The sequence below is a fragment of the Alexandromys fortis genome, unplaced genomic scaffold (genome assembly GCF_014885135.2).
Source record: "Alexandromys fortis isolate MF-2015 unplaced genomic scaffold, M_Fortis_MF-2015_v1.1 scaffold_24, whole genome shotgun sequence".
NCBI lineage: Eukaryota > Metazoa > Chordata > Mammalia > Rodentia > Cricetidae > Alexandromys > Alexandromys fortis.
The window spans coordinates 9,155,179-9,170,981 of record NW_026067906.1 but is presented as its reverse complement, the minus strand read 5'-3'; the positions used below and the strand labels follow the sequence as shown (position 1 = coordinate 9,170,981).

The following is a 15,803-nucleotide window of genomic DNA, read 5'->3' as shown; positions in this document are numbered from 1 at the left end:
AATATGTGTATCTAAATATTTTAAATATTTCCAAAGTACTTTTATTATTTAAAAAATCTATTAAATTTTAGAGAATAATTTGATATCTAGGTTTTACTCTTCAAAATGTCAGCGAGATATAATATTTATTAAATTCCCTGTGTGCTGGATGTTGACATAGAATTTCACATAACTCTCAAAATTATCATTGTGATATCATTCCTACTTTTCATGAAGTTAAATTCTCAATAAAGAAAAAGTTCACTCCATTTTAAAGTCAGAATCCTCTCACCCCAAACCTCTAGCACTTTCTATAGCATATCGTAACAAATTGAAGTAGAATTAAACACTATAATTAACTTTGAGTTTATTGTTTCCCTTATAAGTTCCACATTTATTAAAAGTCAACCCCAAACATTCTTTTAACTCAAAATCATAACACTAACATGATGCCAAAAGAACAATTAGTCCAAATCTGCTCAGGCTAGATTGTGCTTCATAATGAAGTAACAGAGCACTCAATTGTAACTCCACAGATACTTTAGAAATATATTTTCCATTACTGTGCATTGACCATAGTCTGACAAGTTGAGATTAACAAGTCTTTATCTACTTTTCCTTTGCTGTTTCAAAGGAACCCATTTCACTTCATAGCATAGTTGGAACATTGCCTAGAAAATTATAAAACATCTCAAAATAACTACTAGCTATCTTAACTTTCCAACGAAATAGAAACTTCTCTTATCTAACTTGAGCCTCATGACTCTTCTGTGATATTTTTCTAGCCGTAGGTGTTAGCATCTGCTGTTGTAAAAATCTTTAGTGTTATCTGGTAGGGCTGAGGTAAGGAATAAAGCCAAGATCACTTTTTGCAGTAAATATTATGCAACCAGGCTGCATGACCAACTTCGCAGACTGCTGGTCTTGATGAAAGAGCAGACATCTTTAAGCTAACATTCGTTTCATGTTTGTAGCCTTGAGATCAGATCTGAGCCTCTCACCCACATAACCCCATAAATAAACCTGCTGATCTCTGCCGACAGTGTGGGGACATGGGACTGTGAAATGCTTTCTCTGCCACTTTCTGGAGGCTGTTGAAGCTGAAATAGTTCAACTCTTCTCCTGGAAGGGCTCTGGCATTCCCAATCCACTCACCTCCTCCTCCCCAGCCCACAAGTTGTGCTTCTCAAAAACAACCAGAAAAGGGGCTAAAGAACAGAGTCTCTCACAAGAGATTCCTTAGCTCTGAGCTCTATTCTTCTTTCTCATCTCCCTTACATAGCAAACAGACTTAAGGCATCCCAAAGTGGAGTACTGGTATGGAAAGCAACCAACAAGGCACGGGGCAGCATGGTGCACTTCAAGGAAAACTAGGAAGAAAAGACTCAGGCGAATCTAACCCAGTTAACACAAACCGATAGCCACTGGCTCTTTGAACTGTCTCTAGAACACAGTCGTAATCTATGTTCCATTTGTCACAAATGCATAAGAAGACTTGAGACAGCAGTGACTAAAGAATTCAGCACACTCACTCACTACTTATAAACAAACCAGTGAGCTACTTCTTTGGGTGAGTGCTTATCACACACAGTCACAGACACACACACACACACACACACACACACACACAGAGAGAGAGATAACACAGAGAGAGAGAGACACACACACACACATGCACAGACACACAAATACACATACAGAAACACATACAGATACACAGACACACATACACAGACACACACACAGACATGCACACAGACACATACACAGAGAGACACACACATAGACACACACCGAGATACACAGACACACATACACAGACACATACAACACACACAGAGACACACACAGAGATACACATGCCACTCCATCTCTATGATGTTTTTTTCCCTCTCAAGATCTACTTTCCAGCACTTTTGTGACCAGCACTCCAGTATTTTTTCCCTTTCTGCTCAACAATGTTAAATTTAAAGTAAACATTCTTTTCACAGATACGAATTTGACCCGAAGTCAAGCAATTTGCCCACACTTTTGCCAACTTTTAGTCATTCTTTTAAAGACGTTAAGAGGAACTTCAAATACCAGCTTTTACGTTGCTGGAAAGGCATTGGCTTAAATGTATTAAGCAATCCATCTACTGAAGTTTTCTAAAGAATTTTCAAAAGCCACCGGTCTATTGAGATAATTGCATTTCTTGTGGGCAGTAACTGGATTTCAAGATACTGTAAGCATAAAAGCATAATGTAAAACCTCTTGCAGTCATTGACCAAGCTCTGACTCTAATCATTTTATTGATGTAAAATACAGAAACAAAATATAAAACACAGCTATTCCTTCCATTATATTTCATAACTTTGATGTCTTAGTAAAATCTTTGATTTCACTATCTCATATTAAAACATGATTATTATTATATAAATTAAAATGAGTTCATATTAAAATATGAATAACCCAAGAACTTTGGGTTACTGCTCCTATTCTAGTCAAAACCAACAAAAGAATATTGTAGACTCCTGTTTTCAAAAAAAATTATGAGAAGAGATAACAGAAAATAAAGGTTTTTTATAAAAAGCAGGCATCTCCATTGGAACAGTAGAATAGGAGGAGGCCAAATGCTTCATCACAAGTAATTTAAAATCATTTTAAAAATTCAAAGCAGTAATAACTAGAAATTGGACTAATTTAAAGATTCTGATGGTTCAAAAGACTAAGCCTGGGATTGAGCCATGATGATTTTTTTTTCAAGACTCTAAGACTCGCATTCCTTTCTGTAGTTTCCTTGGACCATCATAAATAAAGGTAATATTGACTAAATAAGATGATAAGCGCAAATATTTCATAAATTATTCCATGGATGCATTAAGTGGGATTTTTAATTTTAAAAAGATCACTAATTGAATGGCAGTAAATATTTAATAGCTAATAAGAATGGCAGTGGGGTCGGTTTCTCACCCTCAAAACTCATAGCCGGTCCTGGAGGAAGTGTAAAGCTACACCAAAGTACATCTTGCTGCGATTCATACACAGCACAGCATAATCATGTGACCTCCAACATCATGGCTGCTGTGGTAAAACGTTATCTCAGATAGTATTGCCTGGGGAGACAAATTATTGAAGCTACAGTAAGATACATGTTTCTTTCCATTATTTAATATTCTAGCAGAGCTTGCGCTGTTTGTGGCTTCAAATGACTCTTCTTATGAATCTTTTTTTTTAATTAATTTATTTATTTATTGAAGATTTCTGTCTTTTCCCCGCCACTGCCTCCCATTTCCCTCCCTCTCCCCCAAAAAGTCCCCCTCCCTCGTCAGCCCAAAGATCCTACCCCTGGACCCAGCAATACCACTCTGGGGAATATACCCAAAAGAGGCCCTATCATGCAACAAAAGTATATGCCTAACTATGTTCATAGCAGCATTGTTTGTAATAGCCAGAACCTGGAAACAACCTAGATGCCCTGCAATGGAAGAATGGATGAAGAAAGTATGGGATATATACATATTAGAGTACTACTCAGTAGTAAAAAACAAGGACTCTTCTTATTCTCCCCAGAGGTTGGTTTTTTTTTTCCTATGATTTTTCCATGAATTGCATAAGAAGTATCAAAATGCCTTGCCTTTCAGTTTTTGCCAGCAATCTTTGTTTTAAAATGTTGCCCCGACATTCTGATGTATCCCTAAGTCAGAACGTGCTGAAAGCATTGGCAGAGGAAAAAAGACAATTTTTTTAGTATTTTTGAGTTATGAAATTTATTAGAACTTATTGGAAATGATAAAGAAATCTTTAAAATCCCTCTTTATGGTATTCACTATTATAAATATTTCTATATTACAAAGCCACATATGACAAATCACACATAGGCTTAAAACCTCCAACTCACATAGTAATAATAAATATGAGGTCTATACAGTAGAAATGACAGGATCAAGGCATTTGGCGATTTAAGAGGGAGAGCTTAGAGTGTATCTATTACCTATATTATATTTACCATGGTCCTATTGTTATGATCAGTAATAATTTTATTTTACATTCCATTGATTTTCGAGTAGCTCAAAGAAACCTAATAGGGATATTCTCTATTTTACAAAACTAAACCGTCCTTGGAAACAGTAAAATTGCTTAGTCAGTTTTTATTGTGGTCACAAAAGAATTTGGGATATATGGTAAAAGAATCAGAGCTGGCTCACAAAACCCTCAGTCTGATCCCAACTCTACTAAGAATTGTTTGACCAAAGCCACATCTCAGGTCCTCAGTGTTCTGGTCTGAAATCATAAAATAATTCCATCTCCCCTTGTCCTTCTTTGGCTTGATATATGAGATCATACCAGTTGACATGATATAAAAGGATCTCAAAGCTGGGAAGACCCTCCCAAACTAATAACTAGTGTACTATCAATGCAGGTTTTACATGGGAAAGCCATTTTATTATCACAAATACACATTCAATAGGCAATATCAGTAGGTAAGTCATTTTGGAAAAGTCATAGATGGACCAACGAGCTTCAGAATCATTCTGTGATCTCTGAAAACTAGAAATTTTCCTGAAGTAGCTGAGAAACTGTTCTAGCTTTGAAGTTTCATCAAGCTTTGACTGAGCTGTTGAAACAGGGTGCCATTTAGTGGTTTAAAGGTGTTTAAAAGAGCCATGTTCTCACAATATTTAAGAAGGGCTTTCTCTGTCTTCTATTATTCTTTATAATTCAATAAGCATTTGCTAACACCTTCATACAAGCAAAGGAAGGGGAGAGGCCGTATCACTCCAGGTAGCTTCTCCCATGTAAAGACAACAGTTGACTCAAGGAAACATGTATGAATAAATTATTTTTATTTCTAAAAAGTTAAAAAGCATAAATAAGTGTGACTGAAAGACAGGGCAAAGGGTTAGTGCATGTTATTAGCCAGAGAGACATTTAAAGTAACTGTCAAGTGTTGATGAAGAAAAGAAAGCAAAGAGAATTTCATATTCCCAGTAGAAATCTATAAGAACCATTAAGAATAAGCATGATTCACTCAAGGCCTTGAGGTCATGTGCTGACACTCACAAGGCTTCGATGGACAAACTCCAAACAAAAGAATAAATGTTTAAACAGAAAATAATAAAAGGGAAAATTCACCATGGACAAGAATGACTAGATAAGGAAGCTCTTTTAAAACAAGACCAGAAATAAATCAAGGATTGTGGGGGTTCTACCAACTAAAGAGGAAGTTTACATCCGAGAGCCCATAAAACAAAAAGACAGAAAAACAATGGAGCTAGCGAAATGGACGTGTGAACCTGTCATGGGGAGAAACATATTGAAAGGAACAGGAAACAACAGTGTGAGAAGAAAATTAATGTTTGGTCGAGAGCAGTAGGGATCCATTGGATAATCAAAGTGAAGCATCCTGTGGATACCTAGACAGGCGAGGAGCTTTGGTTCTTCCTGTGGTCTACCTGTCACTTTGTGTGGTGATGACGTTAATGAGTCTGGCGCTTCTTTCTTACGGCTGGAATACCCAGGCAAGCAGTTCTCCACTCGGCCACAGCTGCCACACAAATCTCCTGCCAGCACAATCAACTCTCCAAGTTCCAGGGATTTCTAGAATGATGCTCTCTTGTCTCTAGGATAAGCACAGTGTACTGGGGGGAGAATTCTTCCAAAAAGCTTGTGACACAACTGAGTAGAAGTGTGTTTGCTTTTTATCTGTAGCCATGGCCTTAAACTGTTAAAAGAGCAAGGAACATATTGACCCCTTTAGCTGATGGGCCTTTTTTCATAACTAAACTTCACGGTAATAAAATTAAATTGCTGAGAAAGGAAACAAATATTGATAATAAGATATTGAATTACCCACAAGTCATCAACAGGAACCATGTTCCATTCTTAGAATATACTATTTCCTTGAGCATCTTTGCCAAAACAGAAAACAGATTAAAGAAATTTTGAACCACTTCAAGACATCAAAAGAGAAGCAATATGAACTTTTTTCTTATGTAGAATTTGAGAAGCTTCTATGAGGGGGAAAAAAACTAAATAATAACTTGTTTTTAGGTCTAAACTTAGAAGTCTTAGAAACCTGCTAAAAGGTCCACAGATAAATGGATTTCCCTTTAGCTACAAAATTGTGTTGTCTGCAGAATGATTGAAACCCGCTACGACCTTCCAGAGGCCCCAGAACTGATTAGATGGGAAATAGCCTTCACCCCTGCCAACTCACCTGGCATCCTTCCTGTTTACCAAGATACTCCTCCCAGGAGCCTGCTACCAGCAAGCTCCTGGCCAGACCTGCACCTTATCTAAATCCTCTACAAGTTTTGACCTGCCCTAAGACCAAGGATCATTTTCCACATCAATTTCAAAGCTTCCAGTACTATGAAGATATGGCCTTATCAGTCAAAGCAGACTAGTATTACCATAGACGGTGCAGAGAATTTTTTGATTAATCCGTGTGCAGATAGAATGACCATCAGTCAAAACTAATGATGGCACTTAGTGAGCAACATCAGTGCCGTGAATTATTCCATGACATATATGAATTTGATCAACAGCAGAGTAAATACTGAAATCAGATTAAAAGATGGAGCCCCTGGTAAAACTTTGCTAAAGAATAGCTGTGACTTCGTGCAATCTATGCTTGCTGAAGTTCTCTGCATCTGGGAGCTGGTGGACAAAAAGGGACAGAGTCCCCATTTTATTAAATTTAATATTTATTTGATGCATAAAACAAGGCTGCAATGACTACCCACCATCAGAATGTAGCTGGAAACACCATTTAATGTGCCCCTTCTCGTGTCCTGTCCTGTTCTCTGGCTTGTGTTTGTTAGAGTTACCCAAGTAGAATGAAACTCTTTAAGCCTGTTTTTGCGGACTTGGTTAGCAATCCTCCATCATGCCAGGCATTGGCAAGCCATGGGTATAGCCATGGTTACAGACAAGCCTACCCGTCTCTCCTACAGTAACCAACGTGGCCTTGCTCTGAAAAGTCCAGGTCTGGTTGACATCTGTACCTGTGATAACTTCTGTAGCATATTGTGTGAACAGATCTTCTGGTTTGTGCTGTCAGTGACAGAAACTGGGAAAGGAAACAGCTGTGTGGGGAAATGCACACTAAGAATATTGCGATGTGTGCCATTTGGTGAAGGGCTTATGAGTGTTGGGCAGGAAAAGTAGCCTCATTTACTACAGTTAAAAAGGAGTCTAATGGAGATTTTGATATCTTGATCCTGCTAAGTGCTTTGTTTTGTTAATTAGATTGAAACGTTAGAAACCAAAGGAAGGAAGGGAAGAAAAGGAGGCAGGGAAAACATGACGTCCTCAAAGTGGTATTTTCATGGTAGCAGGCAAGGCTTTGGAACATAGTTCTTAACTCACCTCTTCCGTGCAGCCCTCCTTGAATTTCGGGCCCGTTAATCATTTTCTTTCCCAGCTGTTACGGGAACAGCCCATCAGCTCCACTGAATCTTTGACTCTGGGTTGCCTCCTCTCTTTCTACAGTTTTTTTGGAGGTGACAATTCCTCAGCTTCTAGATGCAAGGATCATTCTGTTCTCTGTCCTCGACACCCACATCCCTCCACAACTTGAACATCCAGCAGATTGTCAATGGAAAGCAAATGACAATCTTAACTGGCCAACTGGATAAAAGGCTAATACCCCCTGAATGAACAAAAGGTTAAATGATCCTTGAACTTCGCAAATCAGTCATTCTTGGTGAATTTTGCCTTGATGCACTGGGTAAAGATTTAATTTGGAACCAGTGGCCTCCTAAATGTAGTAATTATGACCTTGACCACGATATCAAACACTACCAACCATATTTAAATTTATGCACTCATGCAGATATGTGTGAGTGCATGCACGTGCACATGCGCATGCAAACACACACACAATTATGTTTTTCCCATGAATATTTAACACTTAACAAACTCTGAAGGGAGCATATTATTACAAAAGGAGTTCATAACCCTCATTCTAAAAAAGCGAGGAAGAGAAAATGTATCAAATACCTAAGTGCCAGAAATTGCCTTTGTATTCATTTTAGCTTATATTGAGAAATCCTTCATTCTGACTTTAGTCTGTTCGTTTTCATATTCAGTTATATGCTCTACGCTGTGTGTACTTTTTCAAATTCATATTTTCTGTTCTGTCCCCAGAGGTGACTAATGATATCCTAATCCATATAATCCAGTATTTCTTTATTTTTCCCACCTGCGATTCTGTAATCTATGAAAAGCTTTAATATACAGAGCTTGCTCTGTTTTGTGTCAACCTTTATACGATGTTTATCCTTGTAATTTTTTTTTAAAAAAATCACTCATAAACAGTTTCCAAAGCAAAGCTTTGAAATACATTCTTTTTCCTACATGTTAGTAGCAAAATTAACCATTTTCATATTGTATTCTTTATCTTGGAGAATCACAATGCTCTAGAAAGATGACAGATAATTGGAGGCAAACTAGAAGTTGGAAAAAAAAACTTCAGTGATACATGAATGTACAAGTCTGGAATTTACTCATAAAAAGCATTACGGAGATGTGAGTGCAGGAGCGAGGCTTTCATTGGACAAATAGAGATGTAGCAATTACAGAAAATACCTGAAGTCACTGCTAAGTTTTTGTGGTATCCATAGCAACAAAATTACCCGTGTTGTATTGAGGTCTCCGGCTGCTCTAAGACTAGTGAAAATGGGCAGGCTTATATTTCCCAGGAAGGAAATAGCAGTGGCCCATCTAGGAAAAAAAAAAAAAGAGAAAGAACCTGAATTTAAGGTGATTTGTTAGATAATGAATGATAATCTAGCTGACACAGAATTCAGAGCTGTCTATAAAAACAAAAACCAAACCTGAGAGATTTAAGGAAAACACATACACACACAGTGAGCTATGGCCCTGAACTAAACCAAGATCCCAAAAAATAAGTCCATAAGTTGTTGTATTGGCCAGGAAACAAAAGCTGTAAAAGGAGAGAAGAGGAAAGAGGAAGGAGGGAGTTGGAGCTAAGGAGCTAGGATTAGGAGCCCCCAAGAAAAGCCAGGGATGGAGATCACTGCAGAGATTTTTACTCTTACTGAAGGAACAGAACATGGCTTTGTGGGTATCTACAGGTTATGCACTGATCTCTCCATCACTCTAATTCCTCTGAAAATTCGAGGTGGAGAGCTACCTACCAAAGCATCCCTGAGCCACAGCAGGGTTCCCTGTATGAAAGGCTGATGCTGTGAATCTGAGTGTAATGTATTCTGATGAGCAAGCTGCAGATTTGGGAGCCCAAATGCCCAGTGAAGTTACTAGGGAATGCTGAAGATCTTACTTCTAAAAATGTACACTGTGCAATAGCTTTATAATCGTGGCACTTTTAACTCATAATTCCAAATCCTATATTAAAGAAATGGGATGAAAAAGAAGAAGAAATTCTTCAGAGTTCCGTAAGTAGATTGTTTTCTTTAAAATTTATTTTGTGCCAAAGCTCCTTTGGAGAAAACAATTGATGTTTCTCGATATCACTATGGTATTTTTGTTCTAGAGAGAATAGTTACTAGTTGATTTCAATAGATATGCCCATGCAGCCTAAATTTATCCACAAACCTGTAGAGCCATGTCGAGTCCACCCTAAAATGCATCGTGTTCTGTTCTTGGAGCCGAGGTTAGCAAAATGAGAAATTACCTTCCCTTAAATAAAGCAAATGACATCTACCTTATGACACTAGAAAATCTAAATAAATAAATAAATAAATGTGAATTATTAGACACCCCCTACTTAATTTGTATCCCAGTCTTGAAAAAAAAAAGATCCTGCACATAGGAGGTGCGCACAGATGTGTTTGGTTGCATAATTGTGTGTTCCACTCTTCAGTTTATACCTACCTTCATGGAAGAGTAACCTTTTTGGGGGAGGGGAACAATTGTATTTGATTTTCCAATAACAGACTCCTTCATGCAATTTGATTTCAAAATCTTAACTGATGTTTTCGTTGTGTCTATGTCAGTCACATCATAAATACCATAAATCACATCATAAATACTCCACAAAAACCTAAGTTTTAAATCAGTAAGAAGTGTGTTTCCTGCCTAGGAAGAGGATATATTAAAATGTTTTCCAAGTATATGCAGATTCAGAAAACTAATTAGTATTTTAAACGATTTTATGTCAGCTTACTCTAAGCCACCTAATATATTACATCATACAGTCAGTAATCCCACTGGGATTTAACAAATGTGTCTAGCTATTTTATTTAAAAATTAATTTTATTTAAAAATGCTAATATTCATGGTAACTCTGAAAAGTAAATATTAGATGACTAAAGAGAATAAAGAGTAACATTCCAAAAAATAACACACCTATGTAAAACTTAGTGGTGGGAATGAGCAGGGATGTTCCTATGTCCTTAACATGTTCATGGCCAGGCGATGGTGGCGTACGCCTTTAATCCCAGCACTCGGGAGTCAGAGGCAGGTGGATCTCTGTGAGTTTGAGACCAGCCTGGTCAACAGAGCTAGTTTCAGGACAGGCTTCAAAACCACAGAGAACCCCTGTCTTGAAAAAAAAAAAAAATGTTCGTGGCTTCCAAGAACCAGGATCTGCAATGCAAGTCATTGAGGGACTTTTCTTCTGCCTACCCCAGGTCTAACTTAAGCAATTATTAAAAGTTTTCTTTTAGCTTCATTCTCATGTATCCATTTACCTTTAGGTCAAGAAATATGGGAAGAACTAGTTATTTAACTGGAAAATTAAAAATAATATCTTCAGAGTTTTCGTTCTTGTGCATTTTTTTTCCACTGAAAGCTTTTGAGTTAAATATTAAAATTCTGATTTGAACTTTCATCTGTTGGTAGTGGCTGTGAAAAGCAGCAGCTGAACACTGTGCCAACAGCAGTGTTTTGATGGAAGGGTATTTATACCAAGGAGCTTGCTCCTGGCCACACTTTAGACAACTGTTTATTTGCTTTATTGGATTTTTTTTTCCTTTAAAGCATCCTTTTAAAAAGGCCTCAGTACCAGACATGACTTTTCCCTTTGTATGCCTTTTTTAATTTCTACATTTTTAGCTGAACAACCTAAAGACATTTAAATATCTCATGACACTAAATCGATTGAGTTTTTCTATGTAAAATTCAAGTGATAATGAACAAATTTGCTGTGAAGATCAAAAGAAATAGCGTGGCTAAAGTCATAGCACAGAGGTTGGGCCATAATAAGGAGATTCTCAATAATCAAATTATATTCCATGATATTTGCTCGCTATACTAAAAGTGAACGACTGAATAGTGAGGATGGTGTTTCTTTAATAAATGTACTAAATTTAAAATATTGAATTAAATATAAAATATTAAATTAAAATATTAAATTTATATTTTAATATAAAATATTAACTTCTCTATTTAATAGTAAAATTGAATGTAAACACTGTATTTAAGTAATTCCATTTGTTAAAAATGGCTACTCCACACAGTCTCTGTGGCACAGTCTCTGTCGGCTATCACGTTCAGCTGTTTAACTAAAAATGGCTATTCCTGTACATTAATACTGCCTTTGTACAAAATAGCTAGAGTAAGTTTTTTTTAAATGGCTATCTATATAGGCAGTAGTAAATTTGAGGAAAATTCTAGTAATTATATTCAGTAATTACTATATTAATATATTATATAATAATTATATAGTATAATATTCCCTATTATATGTATTAAAATTAATTTGCACATTAGGTCAACTCAAAGCAAATACGGCAGTCAGCAATGCCTTAAGAAACAAAGGACACACAATGAAACTTTTCCAGTTGTGTGAAATTACCTTCCAGCTGCACTCTTTCAGACTTCTTCCTGTGACCCTGCGGTCCTCTCTCTTTAACTTTTTTTTGATTAAATAATGTTCCTATGCTCTCGCCACCTATTTTCTTTTGTGTGAACTTGTCAAATCATCTCAGTCTTGTCTTTTGTAATTTAAGGGGCCTTTATGCCGCTCTCTGAGAGATTATCACAAAAGTCTGACTGAGAGAACAATTTGTGAGATTTGGAATGAAGGGCCATTATTAACATTGTCTTGCCTGCGTTCAACACACAGCTACCTTTACCACACATGGCAGGACTTTAGCTCAGTCATCAGAGGTAGAATGTCTAAGTGGAGTCTTATGAATACCATCATTGGGTGCATGCACTTGCACTGACTTCCACTTTTTAAAAAAAAAAAAAGCATGATTAAAGAACATTAGGAAAACATGTGCTAATGTGTGTACATAGCTCCATTAGAGAACCATGTCTTAGCGTGTGTACATAGCTCTACTATTCACAGGAGTATTTCTGTAGCTATAAACATGGTATCAAAAGCGGTGATTTTTATATGTCCTCGGGTTATAATCTAATAGTCAATAATATGCAAAGTGAATGTTCTTCACTATAAAGCTTAACGCAGAGAGTGCACGCAAGAGTGGATTTTCTGTTTTGAAGAGAGGTTAATTTTAAGTGTTTTTACTTTCTCAGAGTACTCCTGACTTGTGTTCAACAATCATTGGCACTAATGATGTTTATGCGGCTCAAAGAAAATGAGGCTTTTTCTTACTCTTTCAGTGCCCAATGCCTTTTTATTATTACAAAAGACAAATCTAATTACTTCTGATGGATTTGAAGAGCTGCAATTTGAATCGTGTATAATTCCGTTCCAGAGGAAGTTAGAGCTCAAATGCACCCATGAAACTTAGCTTTGTGTAAGCCGGTTGTACATGGATGCTAAGTAAAGAAATATTTTTAGCTTGTAGAAGTTGGACAGCTCTCATAGAAAGCTCCTTATGTGCGTGTTTTTGCTATATGCTTTGTTATGTTAAACGTAGCCTATAGATCAACCTCTTCTATTATCTAAAGCGCATCATTTCCTCCTCTCCATCCCCTGTATCTTCTCACTGAGCTTTGATCCTGGTGTCTATCCTTCCTCTGATATCCCTCTTCCTTTATCTCATGTCTCCTAAGGATTCTTAGCATCATTGAATCCTGTGCCTTGAACATAGAGAAACTATAGCACTAGTAGGTGAGCCCCTGCTGTGTGCTGGCTGCCATTGTAGGCTTTTTAGTAGTTAACTTTAACCAGCCAAAGGAAATGGATACCACTATATTATTAACTTGGTAGAGAAGAGAACAGGAGGAACCATTAAGTAATCAGGGCAGTCACATCGCCACTACCTGGCCAAGCCCTATACATCTCTCCATGAGCACCTCTCAAAGCACCAAGTACTTATCCCTTGCCTTCAATATGGTCATACCTTTGACATTTCATTTTCTGTTTGTGTGATTAGTGTCTGCCCATTCGATCATGCCATAACATATTAAGATAACACCTAGTGTTTGCTTGATGAATAGTTACAGTTGACCATGCTGGACACTGCATCTTAATACTGAATTCTCAGAAGACCCACTAAGGTACTTATCAATTTTACCACGACTAAACAGGTGAGGAAACTGAGGCAAAGAGAGGATTTGCCTAAGATAAAAGAGCGTGTAGAGGATAAAACCAGGGTTCAAACTCAGGAGCTGTGCTCTAGATAAAGAAAGAGAAGAATTCACGGAAGAGGAACTTGGAGCACAAGGGAGAGGTGGCATGTGATGTGTGTAGAGGTAGAACAGTCCGTGAGGGCTGGAGAGATGGCTCAGAGGTAAAGAGCAGTTGGCTGTTCTTCTAGGGGTCCTGAGTTCAATTCCCAGCAACCACATGGTAGCTCACAACCATCTGTAATAAGATCTGGTGTCTTCTTCTATACTGCAGGATGCATGCAAGAAGAATCCTGTATACATAATAAATTAAAACCTTTTTTAAAAAAAAGGGGGGGGGGCTGAGGAAGTCTGTGCCCTGGCGGTGGAGCCACTAAAACCCAACGGTACAGTACCTCAGGAGCAGAGCAGACACTGGGGAAATCCAGCCACACGGATGACTGTCTGCTGTATTGGGTTAACCAGTTCTGTTGCTAATGTCCATTTATGTTTCTTTTTCTCTTCCAGTGCCACCGTGGGCCTTAATTGCCATAGCCATAGTCGTGGTCCTCTTAGTCGTGACCTGCTGCTTTTGTGTCTGTAAGAAATGTCTGTTCAAAAAGAAAAACAAGAAGAAGGGAAAGGAGAAGGGAGGAAAGAATGCCATTAACATGAAAGACGTGAAAGACTTAGGGAAGACCATGAAAGATCAGGTAAGGCGCATGCCCCTTATTGATTTGTTAAACTCTTCAGCTAATAAGTCACCAGTGAGGGCTCTGCTCTTCTACGCCAGATGCTCATGGACATGAACAACTTGTGGCTACCATTTCTTTTGCAGAGATGCTTGACAGTCCTTTCAGTCTCTTAAAGTGTAGTGGAGAGAGGTACAGTGGGTTTTCTTTTTTCTCCCTTGATGACACACATGCACATGTGTGCACACACATGTAAATGGAGACTGCTCCTTCATTTCCCACTCATATTCACTCATACATGAATATTCATACAGAAACTATATTAATAACTATAACACTGTTTGGATGAAAGCTTAGTCATATTTCTAACTAGTTCTTATATCTTAAATTAACCCATTTCTATTAGTCTGTGTATTACCATGAGGCTGTGTGGTCTATCAGTAAGTTTCTGGCATCTTTCTCCTTCAGCAGCTACATGGCGTCTCTTGACTCTACTTACTCTCTCTAGGTCTCTCTTCTAGCCCGGCTAGATTTTGCCCTGCCAAAGGCCAAAATGGCTTCTTTATGAACCATCGGTAATAAAACATATTCTCAGCATACAGAAGGGAATCCCACATCATACACACATACATATACACCACCAGGGGAGGACTCTATGCCAGTGGGTGTGGCTTCATGAGCTTGGCATAATAAGCTAATTCCTGAGCATTTATATTCCATTGCATTAGCCAACTTTGATTGGAATTTGAAAGACAATGTAATCAAGGTGCCTGAGTCCTTTCCCTCTTGGCCAGGGCCTCTGTCTGACCCACCCACGGCACTCGGGCTCTGTTAAGTAGCTTCACCACACTTAGTAATTGCCAACATTGCCACACATCCTGCCCGCTCAGTCATCATTGCCAGAATTAATGAGTTATATGTGGTGATGGGGGATAGGATCCAGTCCTAAATAACAAGACAGAGCTAGAAGACAAAATTATATTTCCCCAATTAGTGATCATAATCAGACCCTCAATGATGTTGATAAACTGTGTGCCCGAGCTGTCTTCCATGCAGAGAGACGCTATCTGGGTTGCCTTGATTCTGCTGCCTATTTTTAACTAAGTTAGCTGGACAACTTAGCCAAGGTGATGCTTCATAAAAAGTATTAAATGTGTCTTCACTTTTGGAATAAAAAAACATATATTAAATGTTTCTAAAGAAAATTTAACTCATGAAAGGACAGCGAAGATATTTTTCATAGAAATTTTTGTAATTATTGTTTCCTATCAGATAGTTTAAATAGTTCTTCCTATTCCCAAATAGTAACATGTGTAGGCAGTCTTTCCAATTATCTTATTAATTACTATTATCTTATTAAGTATTAATTATTATCTTATTAATTACTATTAACGGAATCATTAACACATGAACTTAAGGACAATTTGATCAGGTGTTAACACAAGCCACATGGTAGATGCACGCAGCCCCCTTCTCTCCCCGCACACTCTCACATGCTTCCCCTCTTTCCCAGGAGGAGTTTAAAACTCCTCGAAGAACCTGGCAGTGGTGGCAACACCTTTAATCCCAGCACTTGGGAGGCAGAGGCAGGCTGATCTCAATGAATTCAATGCCAGCCAGGTCTACAAGAGCTAGTTCCAGAACAGGCTCCAAAGCTACAGAGAACAGAGAAACCCTGTCTTGAAAACCAAAACAAAAACA

At 37.8% G+C, this 15,803-nt stretch overlaps 1 protein-coding gene across 1 annotated transcript in view; it reads left to right on the top strand.

Annotated features, from left to right (window-relative positions):
* Positions 1–15,803, top strand: part of Syt1 (synaptotagmin 1) — a 497,193-nt gene that overhangs the window by 338,218 nt on the left and 143,172 nt on the right. The window contains exon 5 of the mRNA XM_050135605.1: positions 13,939–14,123. Within this exon, the coding sequence (XP_049991562.1) occupies positions 13,939–14,123 (185 nt within the window). The remainder of the gene's footprint in view (positions 1–13,938; positions 14,124–15,803) is intronic.